The 16215-nt window shown below is 42.9% G+C and overlaps 1 protein-coding gene across 2 annotated transcripts in view; it reads right to left on the bottom strand.

Annotated features, from left to right (window-relative positions):
- The window catches only part of traf3ip2l (TRAF3 interacting protein 2-like), a 39393-nt gene extending 32724 nt beyond the window's left edge, over window positions 1–6669 (bottom strand). The window contains exon 1 of one of the 2 annotated variants that reach the window (XM_088914780.1): window positions 6366–6669. Coding sequence is in view for 1 of the 2 variants with exons in the window: in XM_088914782.1 (XP_088770908.1) it covers window positions 6366–6370 (5 nt within the window). In the remaining variant the exon portion in view is untranslated. The remainder of the gene's footprint in view (window positions 1–6365) is intronic. The other variant, XM_088914782.1, reaches the window with a different exon arrangement.
- Window positions 6670–16215: the final 9546 nt, after the last annotated feature.

Genomic DNA, 16215 nt, shown 5'->3' with positions numbered 1-16215 from the left:
GCTTTCCGTTCAAAGTCTTGAACATATTTTGTAGGCACTAGTATACCTGGAATTGCATGCATTTTTCAATACACCTTCCCTGTATCCTCCTGTAACTGTGTTGATTTTACAGAGGTTAGCCCTGTTTTAAAACAGGTTAAATGTTTAATTAAGCTTTTCTGGCTGCCCCTCCAGACTCTTCAAGGGCCGCACAGAGCACACAGGGCTTTTTAAAGCCCCTCCTACTGGAAAGTCTGGATAAAAGGATCTATCAGGCCAGGTCAAGTAACAATCTTTCAACTAGAGCGCACAACCCCAGAATCTTTTGCAGACTACCCCCTAAAAGACAGCACAATATATCCAGATTCACTGTCAAAGCCCACAAAAGAACAGTAAAGCACAGAGAAATCATCCTTAAGCATGATACAAATCCATCTTTTTTTATTGCTTTTGCAGATGTATATATAAATGGGAGGGGGGGGTTATCTGCAGGAATGAAATCACCAGAAATTATCTTGAAGAATAATGTTTGGTGATAACACAGTCGACAACATGTAAGACTTTTGATGCTGTTTCAGTTTATGCTGCCAAGTCAAACTCATTCAACAGTTCTCTCAGCCTGGCTGGGCTCTTTCTGCAGTGTGGCTGTCACTAACTGTGATAAGCAAGAAACATTTAAAATAAACTAAACATGATGTCACCAGCTCTAATTAATTTTTGCAAGCGTCCATGTGTGAGTCAATCTGGGTGGCCACCAACAGTCTCTTAAAGAAGGAGAGTGGCGCCGTCCTCGTGGCTGAACACGGAAAAACACTCACTCAAGCCATGGCTGAGCTCTATGGCTCAAGCCTGGATCACTTCACTAGCCGGCTGTCGTTTGGTTTCCCTGAGGGGACTAGGGTGGGATCAGTTGGCCAGGGCTCTCAGCTCTCAGCGCCCCCTCTGGCCTCCTGCACACCTGCAGACACGCAGTGCTGTTGGCAAGTGCTGTGCCTCTCCTCCAATTAGCGCAGACTCTCCTGCATTGGGCGGTGACACCTGTGATGTGTTGAAAGACGATTGGCTCAAAGGGGAGTCTGTCTGCATTTCCTTATTTTCTCTCCGTGTGCAATCACAGGGTTAATAGCTGTGAGCTTAGATATGTAAAACACACAATGGGTTATTCCTAAACAGAATCTTAGGGATCACTCTGAACAGAAGAAGGAGGTGGTATAAAAACCTTTCCGAGCACTGAATCAGCCCTATATATTTTATTATTAGCCCCTTCCCACCTCATCCCCATGATGCAACAGAATGACATACCAAAGCAACAGTTTATACTCAAACAAACACTGATTTCATTGCGAGCGCTGACTAACACTTTCGTGGCTGACCACAGGACCTTTCCCCCTTTGAAGCTCAAAAATGACACCATAGAAATGCCCTGAAAAGCTGGCTAAAGACTTTTTTGTGTGTGCACAATTGTCGGAAAAAAAATGTACTGTTGTTGCACTAAATGGAAAAATCCACAGACCTTCATGTGAAGCCATCCAGCCGTGACTATGGATCACCGGCCTCCGGGCCCAACCGAAAAAGCAGGCTTTGAGTACAACATACTGTAATAAACCGTCAGCTGCCACAGCGGAATTCCCCACTGAGCCAGCAGCCATCCTCATCACACGCAGACCTCCCTCGGTACGCTACCACAGACCTGCACACTCGTTGTTGAGATTTTAACTAGAACACTTTTTCGGTGTCAGTTTTTTTTAAAGCTTAGGTGTCTTTCTTGGAAACCAATTGCTGATGTCAGTTCAGCTAACTTGTCAGCAAATAGCTGCACTCTGTTAATCAATGACCATTGTGGCAAAAGAGCCAAGAAAATTCACAACAAACGGCTTAATTTGTTAAGTGTCAGAACCTGTCTCGAGGGCAACTTGTTACTAAAAAGATCAGAAAACTTAACTCTTCAGTCTGAAACATTCACCTGGGATCAAATTGCTGACAAGGCTTCTCAGAATTTAAATTTCTTCTTCTGTCCCAGACTGCAACTGGTGAAGAACGCGTTTGGCTTTGTTTTCTCTCCGCTTGCTAATTTTAACACCAACTGCACCGCCCACAGGTGCCTCTGTGTGTGTGGGTGTGCCAGTTTGCGTGTTTCACTGGGCATCTAAGTCAGTGGCTCAGTTATCAGCTCCTGCACAGTTGTCAACAACAGAGGTGACTCCACTGTCCTGTAAAAAATCTTAACTACAGTACAGTAGCTGTCAGCTCTGTATCAACCTAGTGTGAGCTATGCCCTCACCTTTAAACACGTTTAATGTGGCAAAAATAAATTTTGAGGTAAAAAGCACAAATCAGTAGTGAGCAATATTTCCCTTCAATCATTCTAGTCGATTATAGACAGCTATGGGCAGGCATCTGCACCATTCTAATTCACAAAGAACACAAATGGAGAGATTTGTATAAAAAATGAGACATAGGAGCCTACCGCATACCAAACCTGAAAGCAAGATCAAAGGCCATGGGCTACTGTTGATTCAAAGTGACCTATAGAATCTCCTGCAAGGCCGTGCACCTTGGGGTTAAGATGGTCAGCACTTTTTTTTCTCACTGGGCCTAGTCCGCAGAGCGCACAGCCAGTGAATGGCTCAAAACTGGCCCCCACAGTCTTTGGCAGGCCCAGCCGGGTGTCGGAAGACGCAGTCTCATATCAAAGGCAAAGGAAGGCAAGATCATTTTTTCCATAAGCTAGGTCACCCTCCGTTCGAAAGCGCTCCCCTCCGCAACACACGCAGTCCTAACAGCAGATCTCTCCGGCCTTATCTGACACCAGATCAGCTGCAGCAGCACAAATTGAGGGTTTTTAACCTGCTTGACATCAACAGCTGAGATGGTTATCGCTGACAAACAGCCGGCTCTTGCACGTCTCTGCACCTTTCCAGAGACGACTGAGCTGTTCAGCGGCGGACTGCTGGATCGCAGCGCCTCTCAATAGGGTTGAGAGCAACGATCCCCAGCTAATTTCCCTGTCAACAAGAACTCATGCTTTACCTCATGTTGACCAGCTACAGCGCCAACCTTTCGATTTGAATCCTCTGGACTCGTCGAGCCTCATTCCTCACTGTGCATTTCCCCTGATGGGACGTTTCCAAAAGTGACTGTTTTGTATTGAGCGTGAATTGGAGATGGCACACGGGAGATGGTGAGCCTCTGGATTCATACTGTAACTGGTGGGCTGTGGATCCGGGTCCCTGCTCCAGACACTGCTGTTGTGCCTCGAGAGAGCTAAATGGGGAGCATCATTTCTGGGGGAGATTTGTTCAATGGACGGACCAGAGTCACGTACACAGGGAAGCGATTACATGCAGGCTAAGATCAGGCACGGTGAGCCCCTGTGCTCTTACGTGGACGGTACTGTATTATAAAATACCTGCAACTATCATATTATCAATGCTCTTCCCAGCACCGCACGTCTGTAACCTATGTATGTACAGTAAGCTGCCCACTATCCGGATGTCTGCCTAACAAATCGATAAATCAAATTATTATTTTTTTGGATTGAAAAACTGTAACCCTGTTAGGGAGTTCAGAGGGAGTGTTCTGTTCAAGTGTGGCGAGACGGAGTGAGAAGGAGAAAGGACTGGCACCTTAAAAAGAAAACCTTTCAAAGGGACAGAAGTGTCCAGTTTTCTCTCTACGCCCACAGTATGGATAACCATCAGCAACCGCAAATCAGGTTTCTAAATCTGAGGGAGGCAGCCTGCAGTCTATGACAGCCTGGCCCGCGGTGTGTTGGGACAGACATGAACCTGCCCTTGGTGCTCATGTGAACACAACTAGAGTCTGTCCCAACTGAATTCAATTGCTTTAAAAAAAAACAGCAAATCCATTTGCTAATATTAAAAAAAAAACACAAATTTCTTTCACTCCAGCCCAGTAAATGTCAAAGAAGTGGCGGCCTTGATTCATTCAAATCAAATATTTTTTTTTAAATCTTACTTCCACAAAAAGAACTTGTTTTTTGGAAGATCTGGGAGGTAATAAATTGCCTAACTGTGAAGCTCTTGTGCCTCATACAGTTCCTGTAAAGAGGACCGTTGCGACATACCTGAGTATTCGATTTCTCTCTCTTCCTTTGTACTGTCAGCAGTCTCTGCCTCAACCCCAATCTCCTCTGTCCCCCTACATTCCTTTCTCTTTACTAACTACTGTAGATGAGGCATCAGCCTTGGCTTTTCCATTCCATTTCTGCTCCTACACTGGCAGGCTGAAGGAATGGGATCTCTTTAGTCTGGAACAGCAACAACTCCGAGGGGACCCGATACAAGTATTCACAATCCTCAAAGGCTCTGACAGAGACAGACCAGCGGACGTCTTACAAATGAACCTTGAAACACTAACCAGAGGTCACAAGAGGAAAATGCGTAAAACTGAGAGCGGGAGGCTTATCCTTTTCACAGAGGGTTGTGGGAGTATGGAACAAGTTACCCAGATGTGTGGTTAAAGCTGATACCCTGGTTTCTTTTAGAAAATGGCTTAAAAGGATGAGTTTCACGGATCAATTAAGCACTAACTAGCGAATGGGCTAGATGGGCTGGATATCGTTGGCAGCCATTGTCACGTTCTTAAGTATTTACTCCAGCTAATTCTGAATTATCAACATTCATAAGCACCAGGATTATTTAAGCAATGAAGCAGTGCTTTGACAAGGTCAATCACAATTTTCCCAACAACCTCTGTCCTGACACCACACAACACAATGACTGTTATTATAACTCCAGTACTAGAGACAATCACAGAAACACTCAAAATATTAATAAGCAGGCCACTGAATATTGTTGTCAGTCAATATGACCTGTAATAGGAATTAGTGAACACATTGTTATGTCCATGCATTAAGCTTCATGCAATTTTTCCAAAAAAAACTTCCTGGCAACTCACAGTGAACTGTAATCACTTGTAATTGCAATATTTGTACAGCTTATACCACATAAGAACTCCACCCTTTAATCACTGGTCTATTGGACATTAAGTGCCTCAATGCAAGAGATTAGTTCGAATAGGGGGTGTTAGCTCACCAGAGAAACACAAACACAGAACCGACAGGTTAAATATGAACCAGGCGCTATTTACAGAGGACAACCACAACAACGGCAACCTCTGACCACAGTGCTGGGTTCCCTTCCAGTTAATCTTTCTATTTAAAAGTTAAAATCATACAAAATTACGGAAAGGCTTTAGTGTTAACCTCAAATCTGTTGACTAACCTCATGCACAGGAAGTTCTGGGAATAAAGTGAAAGGAGATGTGATTGAGTTTGTGGCGATTACAGAACGAAACTTTGTACTTGAGAGCACCCAATTTCAAGCGCTCGGTAAGCACTAAACACTGGTTCAAACCAGACACTGTGAAAACAGTGAGAGCGAGAAGTCGAGGTATTCGAGCGGTTTTCAGAATGTTACCCAACAGGTTTCAGAGCCAGTCAATCGGAGCACTGTGCCTGTCCCCGCCTGTTCGTGTGCCCTCGGGGCCGCGGTGTTCAGTCGCTTATAACTTTTTTTTAACTATTAAATTTGTTTATTCATTAATTTATACAAACTACTAATAGACATAACGCTGAACATTTAGCAGGCAAACATTAACCTGTCTCCTGTGTTGGGTTGCTCGTTCACTCAGTCCCGGGTAGTTACTATATTCCGATTGTATTTATATTCAAAATTCATTAGAAAACTGGACTGAAGTGGTCAAATCCTCAGGGTCATAGTACCTCTTTACGTAAATTCGCTGTGACCAAAAATCTATCAAAATCAAGAGAATTCTCCATGAAACTAGAGTACGTTTCGCATTTGTGCCTCTAATTATTATTATTATTATTATTATTATTATTATTATTCGCCGGCAACCGAAGTTTGTTTTCATATTTACCAACCTGCGGGGTCTTCAACTCCGGGGCTGTAGCGCACAGACCTCCCTGCTAAGTTAAAATTATTGCCAATGCAATAACTTTATCAGCAGCAAAACAGAAATCAAGGCAGGTATATACAGTACATTCATGCCCATCCAGTACTCGAAAATCACATACTTTATAAAAACTTCTGGACTCCTTACCTCAATAATGTAACTCTACGGATGCGATAGCGCCACAACTTCTTTCTACACAAGGTTCGATATTTACGGTAGCAAAGGAGCAGGTATGATACTGTGGTAGGCAGGTATGTTTAAATTCTGTGATCCTTTGGCATCGAAATACCTAAAGGTATTTGCGTTTCGCTGTATGTCAGACGCGCTAGATCAAGTATTGTTTGAGTTGTAGATAATGCCTTTCTCCGACTAGACTTCTGCAACATGCGTACATCAAAATAATTCCATTTTTCTAAATAAAAGTGTATATAAAGAAACAAACTTACTTCATCGTGTAGATAAAGGACAAGAAGGGAAACCGGGGTTAAAGTCCGAATTTATACGGTTGTCCAGGTTAGTGAAGCGCCACACCGATTTCAGATCTCCGTACTTTGTGACCGCTCTCCAGCCTAGTCGACAACAGGACTTTGAGCCCGTCAGATCACTATCAACCAGCGGGAGGAGTTATGTAAAGCCCACACCTACTGTGCTGGGAACTCAGCTGAGAGATAAAAAAAAAACTCAGCTGAGAGATTTACTGCTCCGGCCTCCGAGCGCCGTGAATCGTCTCTCTCAGTGCAAGTGTGTTAGGCGTGTGAGAGCTGTGCACCCTCAAATATACACATCCTTCGTGACTGTGCTTTGTTGATTTCTCAACAGCTACCGTTTTAGACAGAATTTCCCCGGAGCGCTAGAGAAGTTTAACCGTCTTACACCTGACACCAAATCATTAGTGTTCCTCCCCAAATTTCGTAAATGTAACATTGTTAATTGTGGCAGATTACAACTGTTAGTGTTACTCTTAAAAATACTAACCAGATCTAATAACTAAGGCAGATTTGTGCCTTTCATGAAGACGGCATGGGTGCCATGGTGCCAGAAGGTTTCGCTAATACCCGACCATACAAATGACTGGTGGAAAAAGCGACTCATTTCGCTTTGCGTGCAGCGCGTTTTTTTCAGGACAGAAGGCATTCCTCCCTGTGTTGGGGTTGTCGACGAACTTGTTGCAACCGATTGCAAAAGAACGTTTCAAAGACGTAAAAGGATGCATTACCTTATGGCAATGGAAAGGGGAAAAAAATAACTCCAAATGACACATTGTGTTATCATTTTACATTTTGAGAAGACTCCAAGTGCAAAAGTGAAGGATACAGGAAAGGCATTAAACTAGAGTAGTAAATGACAAGTCATTTTTTCTTCAGATTTTATTCATTGTAGGTGTTATGGTACGTATTGACAGTTTATGGGAATTAGGGAAAACGCATAATTTGCGCATAAGCGAAACTCGACCCTATTGGTAATTAACACTGTTTCTGTTTAAAATACGTTTAAAACATGTCGGACGACCCGATTGCGCGTGTCAAAAACCTCGTGGCATCTGTCATTTTAATTTGAACATTTTACCTTATTTTCCAGTTTTCGTCTAATATTACGATACTGTACGCCTGTTTTGTTGAAGCAGGTGTTTTGAGCCAACAGAACTGCATTATCGCCGCAAGCTCAGGGACTCTGACGGAGTCGTCGACTGTTGGTTGTTGAAGTCAGACTTTCGATCTTTCCAGTTGGTTATTAACGCGCTGTGCACAACAGAGTATTAGCTCAGAAAGATTTCCAGCGCCAGTCCTACTGTGCTACCCAGGCAAAAAATGCCACATGCTTAACAGAAACAGAGAGGGTCTGTATCTCAGATAAAAGCATTTCACAACATCAGTGATTACTGTGTAATGCAAAATTCGTTCCGGGAAATGATGGGGAATATGGTGAATCTCGCTTCGAAATTAACTATTTACTAACAAATCTTACATCCTATAAAGTGTTCTGTGTCGGTTTAAAGACTGGGCATGTGGCAGTTCTTGAATACGTACCTTGTCAATGGTCATTGTGCTCCATTGTGTTATTAATCTATTGCAGCGGTTACCGTGTTAAAAAAAAAGGTAATTGTTGCGCTGGAATTAATCCAGAGAACAACATCCAGTGTCTGGAGCTGAAAGCCATGCCCTGCACTAGCGAGCCAAAAGAATTGGATCTTTTTAACTACACACACTACACTAAGGGCAACTAATCCAACTGTTCGGAATCCCCAAAGTTCACACAGCTGGCATCTCCATAATAAACAGCGAAAAAGAACCAGTGGAGACATGTGGGAACCACACAGAAGTGCATTTAGAACTGAGAACATGAGGCACTTCTTTACCACAATGGGTGTGGGAGTGTGGAACAAGCTACCCTGCCAGGTTGTTGAAGCCAGTATCACGATCTATTTCCAGAAATGGAAAGGATAATGTCCTTATGTTCCACATGATCTCTTACGTATTTCATTTAATGAATCATCTGTCACAGATCACAGATAAAACTTACAATGCTTTAGAAATTGACCTACAGTACTACCAACCTATAAAACCAGCTTGATAGGGGCTCTCCAGCTGTAGGGCTGGAGACTCCTGATCTATTGAGTAAGTAGTTGTAATAATATCTATACAACTGACGCCTACAGTGCGGGTCCTGGGGTGGCGGTGAATCTGCAGGCTCTCCTTCAAACAGGAGCACTCGACGAGCTGGGGGAGGCTGGCAGATTTCTCCAATCAATCCTGATCACTGCTAATCCAGTGCTTGGTAGTTCCATAATGGATTTAATTAAGGAAAGAGTTGGAGTGGAACAAAGTCTAGGAGAGATGTGGTTTCCCACTCATGGGAATTTCTAGACTAGTACCATTGAAACTTTCAATACTGTATTAAAGAATAAAATGTAAAATTCTGATCATTTTTATTAATCTTATTGAGTGTGTAAAGACAACGCGTCACTAAGGCTTATTTAAACTATAATCACATATGTCCAGGGTTTTCTTAGGCACAATGATTCATTTTCCTCAGGGGCCCTAAAACATCAACATCTAAGCTTTTTTTCAAGTGAATCCATAAAATGAGTAATCCTGTAATCATTTTAAGCTACTTCATTCATAAAAGACAAACTGTAGATTCACAGTAAAAAGTCACAAGTGTTCGTACCCTAATATCAGCCACTACTTAAATGAACAGGAGCTCTTCGGTGTTTGTTATACTTGTGATAAAACACAGGAGGGGTGGCACAGTAGTTAGCAGCACTGAGGCTCTGGGTTCAATTCCTGGTCCACTACCTGCCTGGAGTTTGTACAGTATGTTCTCCCTGTGAAACAGTCCAGAGACATGCTGGTAGGCTAATTGGCTTCTGGTAAAATTAGCCCTTGCTGCGGTTGTGCCTGTTGCTTGCAGAGGTAGGCTCAGCCTCTCCCCTGCAACTCCCCTGAAAATGGATGGACAGAAAATGAATGTATTAGGCGCTCTAAAGAGCAACCACTTTATCTTGCATACTTTGTTACTCAGGCCCTGAATAACTCTTAAATTTTGCTTGTGCTTAAATTGCTGTTTTCCATGTACAGTAATTAAACGATAGACTGTGATCTTTTTTAAGTGCCAGTTTGGCTCTGAAGAACGGGCACCAAGAAAGCAGAGGACAAAAATGTTCAAAAGAAATGGCGAGATGTCTCAAGCATGCTTGCTGTGCGACGTAATTTTCACCAACCACATGGTTGTCGAAAATAAACTTGTGTTCTCTGTTTGGGGAAATAGGCAGTTAGTGGGATGAAGGTGTGAAACCAGGGTGCACAAGTTCACTGGGTACTGCACTGCTGCTGGGGAAGAGCAGAGTCAGAGCACAGCTGACACCGATTTTGCTCAAGTCATCTGTCAAAATCTCAAGGGACACGCAGTTTCCAGATGCAGAGCTCAACCCCTGCCAACATAAAAGTAAACATAATAATGAAACAGACTCCAAAAAATGCTGTTTTTGATCAGGAAACAAGTCTGCATACCGATTACCTTTCAGTGACGTGTACAAATGTTATTTTTGTTTCCTGAGATACGAAATCAGCTGTTGAAATTGAGCAGTTTTAGCAGAGGTTGAGCTGCCCAGCTCTAGTCTTGCGGGGGCCTTAGCATCTGCAAGATTTGATTCCAGCTCAGCTCTCAATCCATTCATCCACAGCCATTTTGTATCTGCTTTATCCAGTGCAGGGACGCCAAGGAGCTGGACCCTACAGGCGCAGAGCAGGAAACATCCTGGATGGGATAACAGTCCATCACAGGGCACACACACACATACACCAGGGCCAGTTTCTCCAGAAGCCAATTAACCCACCAGTATGTCTTTAGACTGTAGGAGGAAGCCAGAGCACCCAGACAGGAACCCATGCAAGCATGGGGAGAACATACAAACTCCACACAGACAGTACCCCAGGAACTGAACCCAGGGCCCCCAGCACTGCAAGGTAACAACGCTATCCACTGGAACATGCCCTGTAAATGTCGAATTTGAACACTGGCATTCAAACACTGAGGAGAAAAAAAAAGAAAAAACACATTTCTTAAAAACTCCTTAAAGGAATGTAACTAAATCATGGTGGGGTGAGATGTTATACAACTGCTACACCATAGTAAAAAAGGAAAATGTTAGGATACATAGTTGAAAGTATAGACCTCATAACAATGGATGTTATGCTAAAACTATTTAACTACTATTTTACAAACTGTATAAGACCTCATTTAGAATACTGTGTTCAATTGTGGTCACCCCAAAAATACTAAGATATTGCAGCTCTTCAGTGAGTCCAGAGAGGAAGAACAATATATATTCTAGATCTTAAAGGACTGCCTTACACTGGAACTTCATCTTTTTAGTCTCAAACAGTGAAGACTACACAAGGGGATGATTCATGTTTTGCAAATTCATGTTTGCAAACTATGTTGAGGTCTATGTCTGTAAATTGGAATGCAAGCTTAGCCTTGTGGCAGCTGTGCTTGTACTATCTGTCCATTTCCATGTACTTGACCTGTGAGGGTCAAGGCTATCTAACAGGTCAACTGCTATTGATCTTTATACTGTTTTATTTTTTTCAAAAAGTGCTCAGAAACATTTTTCTGATGTGTGACATTTTTAAATGCCGTTTTTGTGCAATGCCTTTGCACTGCTCTGAAAATGTTTGTGCAAAATATGTGCAACTTTGGCAAAACAAGGCCGCCAATTCTGAAATAAAAATAAAGTTCTTCTGAATCACAATTCTGGCTACCTTGGCCCCACCACAGGAAACCAGGGCTAGCTATTACAGCTTGAGCCTGAAACCTACTTGTCAGATGTCTTTCCAGGCAGCCTGGTGTTATCTTCAGTATGCAGCTTCCCTCCATATCTGTCTTAACCTGACAGGATTTCCTGCGCCTCATGAAGAAAACATGAACACTTTGAGCACTCTGTTCTAACTGCAGATTTAATTAATATTCCCAATCTATAAGTTTTTTATAGGTTTAAGTAAGAAAATATGTTCTCTATACCTGTGATGTTGTTTGTGTTTTGCTGAATCTGAACATTTACAGGGCGGCACAGTGGTTGGCATCGGTGCCTTTAAGTGCTGGGGTGCTGTCTGTGTGGAGTCTGTGTGTGCCCTCAAGTGTTTGCATGGTTTTACTCTGGGTGCTCCAGTTTCCTCCCACAATCCAAAGGCACACTGATTGGCTTCTGGGAAAAATGGCCCTGGCGTGAATGTGTGTGTTTGTGTGTGTGTGGCCCCGTGATGGACCAGTGTCCTGTCCAGGGTGTACCCTGTCTTGTACCCGTTGACTGCTGGAATAGGCACCAACACCCCTGTGACCCTGAATTGGAAGAAGCGTTTAGAAAATGGATGAATGAGTACTTTTTTACCTTCATTCTCATAAAACCGGACGTAAAACAGAAATAATTGGTCTGCAAGGAAAAGCTTTCAAAAGTTTTGTGATAATGCGCATTAAAACATTCTGGGTTCCTAATGTCCTTTTTGGCCTGCAAATGACTGGGTTAGTGTAATACATGGTGCCAGTTATTACCGTTCAAAACAGCCTCTGCACTCGGGGAAAGTCCTAAATTATTTTCCACAGTAAAATAAATGCAGTCTGATTTTCCACATCTACGTCAAGATTGTGGACTGCAACACTGAAAAGTATATCCTTTTACAGTATATCTGACGTCCAGTATTCTAAAAGAGAAAAGTTCATTTTAAATAAGTGCATTTAAAAGCATTGTTCTTTTGTTGCCTCTTGTGTCTCTGTACATTGACAGCTAACCCTGAAAAACTCTTTGTCCGTACCTTTCGTGGTTTTCCATACTTGAATCAGGATCCTAATTAGGAACTTTGTTGTCAAAAAATATAAACAGATACAGTTCTTTTAGGCCTGGAAGTATAATACATTCCTTTATTTATTTGCTCTCTCCCTCACACCTGAACAAGACTCCACAGCTGAAATGTTGTGTTTCTTTTCTTTACCTTTCAGCATGGAATGAACCTTTACTTGTTTCTTGTAGCTGATGCCTTCTAATGCAGCTCCCTACTCAATTCTTTAAGTCTGCTAACATATCTGTCTGCCCTTCTTTGGATTCATTCCAGAGCAGCAAGACCCTTACTCTTCTGTGACCATCAAAACCAACTAACCTGATCTGCATGACTGTACCTCACTAGGTCTAGTCTGGTGAAATTGCTAGGGAGGCAAGATTTTGTTGACAAAATATTACTGGCATGTCCTTCCATTCCAGAAAGCAGTAATGCTTTTTTTTTACAAAGACACAATGTGCAGCTGCCTCTGTTTTTCATGCACATTGGTCTGGTCCCGTGCCATTTCCTATTACAGCAGGTTTGAAAATGATTTTGATCAAATGACTCTGTGAATCATCTGAAGACGTGATAAAAGTGAAGTACGGTTTGGAAGAAACTACTGTGCACTCACACAAAATGAAACCGCCGTTGTTAAGTCATTTTCCTAGCGATGTAGGCCGACCCATGCCCTTGCAATGTGTTTTGGGAGAGGGGTGACCTCTCTGCAGCCCTGGCAAGAATGAAGCTGGCCCGTCTACAGAGTGGCCTGCAATCCGGACCCAATCACAGGCTGGCAGCACCAGGGTAGCGGCCCCTTTCAGAGGGGGTCCTGGGTGGGTGTGTCTGCAGGTTTTCATCCCACTTCAGCACATAATGACATAAACCAGCTGGTTACTGGTTTAACTGGAATCATTTAACAGCTCCTCAGAAACTGCTGCTCTAAAGAGACCTTGAAAAACTGCTCATACACTGGCTCTCCAGGCCCAGGATTAGACACTGCCATAGACTTTAGCTTTGCACCAGTGACTCCTCAGCCCAGCGCATTCTCCAGATATCTGGAGCCGGACTGACTGTTATACTGCGCAGTGTTACTGTAATCAGCACATCATCACTAAGAAGGACTACTGATGGCATCGCTGAACAACATCCTAAGGGCTCATTAAGGTCTTCCAGGTCGTATGCTTTGTTTTTTTTAAAGAAGTGGATCAATTGTATTTATTTTATTTGATGGTTTCCATTTGTATAAAGCACTTTGAATTACCTGTGTGTACGGAAAAGTGCTGTATAAATAAACTTGCCTTGCCTTATTTATGACCCTGTACTGCAGTTATTACAGACATGTGCTGCTGATTAAGGTATTTCACAGTCTGTCAATATTTCAGAACAGTTCCGCCCCAAAACTTCTACTCAATAGTCCTGAACAAGAAGTGTTTGCCCTGGATTTGTGTAATAGATGTGTAAACTATCAGAGCTGTGGTAGCTCAGAGGGCAAGGGCATCTAGCTCCTGACTGGGAAGTCCTAGGTTCAATCCTAGGTAGGAGAAAGTGATGTACTGTACCTTGCTCTAATTCCTTCCAGACAGCTCCAGGTCCACTCAGCCTGCTTTCCAAATGAGTACTGGGGTTTAATCCTTCCAGGGGTAATAGGCTGGCTGAAGCATGATGCTGACCACATCACCTCCACCTCCAGTGTTGGATGGTCCAGAAAAATGGTGGCCTTTGCCCCCCAATCCCCCATGGGCCTTTATAGCCTGAAAAGGGACCTACCTATGCGTATAATATTACAAACATCGTATGTATTTTATGTTTACAGTATGTGTTTTATAGAACTTGACTCACCCTCTCAGCTTTTGCACTGGGTTTATAAACTCTGCCCATTTTACAGTTGGGTGTTAAAGTGCAGTGAAGTCACAGAACAACATGCCAAAAAAATATCTTTGATGTATTTTTTTTTCTGAGCAAATGAGGCAAGAGAAAGTCACGGTAACACTAGATGAAATCGAGTAGCAGACAGCCATCGAGCAAAATACCAGCAAGTTAAGAAATATGTTTTGTTGTTATTAAGATCAAACAGCTTCTGTTATGAAATGATCTGTAAAGTTTTGGTGTGCTTTGTAGTACTCAGTACTGCCGCGTGTCTTTCCTGCTCTGAATTTTGTTAACACATTTCTGGGGGATTACACAACTCTTGTTTGCTTGTTCCCTTTCCTGAGTGGTGGAGTTTAAAATTGAAAATAAAAGCCACTGTTGGCAAAAAAAAAGATTATTTTTTCAAATAAAAACTCAGGAGAACTTTAAAATTCTCTGGCGTTTTCTTTTGGTAACTGCGTTAATCACATCCAAACCCAGGCCTGTACCTTGGATTTCATCCACTTGCCAATCATTCTCGGGAGTAGCACACATAAAAAAGTCAACAGTGCAGTGTGCGCAGCTCTCCTGCCTTTCGGAGGGCACTTTAAACTTTGCTCTCGTCTTTCACAGCCTGCAATAGAAGCCAAACGACATACATAACCAAGCTAGGGTGTTTATACAGTAGGTCAGGCTGCTCTGGGGTCATGGGTGATCTGCATACATGGGTGTCCCTCTATCGTTTTGAAGACAAAGATCACTTTTTTTTGTCTTAGTCCATTCCTCACATAACGTACATAACACACTGTACCAGTGGTACTCAATACCTATCTTGCAGGACCTTAGTGTCATTGTCCAGCCTCTTCCTAAGCACCTAACTGAACTAACCATTAGCTTAAGCGGTCCAGTTTAGTGCTTTTCACAGGTCTTCGGCAGTTAAGGTAAAGAGAGCCCAGAAAGGCTGCTTGAATCACATCCTGGAAGACTTGAGCTACGCACCTATGGTTAAGAATAGGGATCTCCAACCATGGTAATGGAGAGTCCCAGTGCAGCAAAATACATGGATTTTGTGTCTCTTTAAATAGAGCTGTGAACAGCTGAAAAAAAGTGTCAAATTCACCCAGTTAACAACGAGTTCACCGTGAGCCAGATTCCTCAAGTCTGTTTCATTGAGCTGGTTCTTGACCCGCAAAAGGACTGTTTGAAGCACATTTTCTTTCCGCTTTTACTATGTGGTCAAAATGGCGACATCTAGTGGCCATTTGGCGACACTGGTATGTTGATGATCTTGATGAGATTAGAATTGGAAAAAAGACCCGTTGACTGTTTTGGGGAAACGGGTGCCTTTTCTGATTTCCTGGAGCCATAAATGTTTAGACAACTGCAGACTCCAAATTAGGCGGGCATACAATAAACCAATTTTTATTTTACTCTGCTTTGGGAAATTAATTAATTTTTTAAAAAGAAAAAAGACAACCTAGGTGGAATGAACATAGCTTCCTGCTTAGTGTGTGTTAATTCTGTATCTCAGTCAGTATATAAAACTACTATGTTTTGAAAATATTTGAGTATTCAAAATCGTCAAAGGCACTGACAAACCATCCGGCAACGTTAGAATAAAACATGAAACACAAACCAGGGGAAACAAATGGAACCTATGTGGAAGTGCTTCTTTACACAAAGGGCGGTGGCAGTGGGGAACAAGCTGCCCAGCCATGTGGTTGAAACTGCCCTGACAGAAACTAAGACGAATGAGCCTGAAAAGAGCACAGGCTGTGGCATTACCTCTCACACAGAGCTCCCCGACAGCTACCGTACAGCTGCACAACCTCCATCTCCTCCGAGCAACACTGCTCGACACGCATGCACAGCTGGCACCAGCCACAGAAGAGGTCATGTTGAATTTGAAAACTAAAGACAGTTTCACGTGCAGGATTCGGAAAACAATTCATTTGGAACTTTTATTATTTCATTCACAAAGTAACACCTGAATGCAGAACCCCTTCCCCTGTAGAAATGTACTGTTGACAAAGGCGTGTCAGTTCAGGTCGATCTGGTGCTGAGCTGGGCTGACCTTCCTCTGCTGGGAGAAGCAGGCCTCCAGCCAGCTCTTCTGCACAGGGAGGGCCTGTGG

Source organism: Atractosteus spatula, chromosome 4 (assembly GCF_055471065.1).
Source record: "Atractosteus spatula isolate fAtrSpa1 chromosome 4, fAtrSpa1.hap1, whole genome shotgun sequence".
In the NCBI taxonomy this organism is placed as follows: domain Eukaryota; kingdom Metazoa; phylum Chordata; class Actinopteri; order Semionotiformes; family Lepisosteidae; genus Atractosteus; species Atractosteus spatula.
This window is presented reverse-complemented; position numbering and strand designations above follow the sequence as displayed.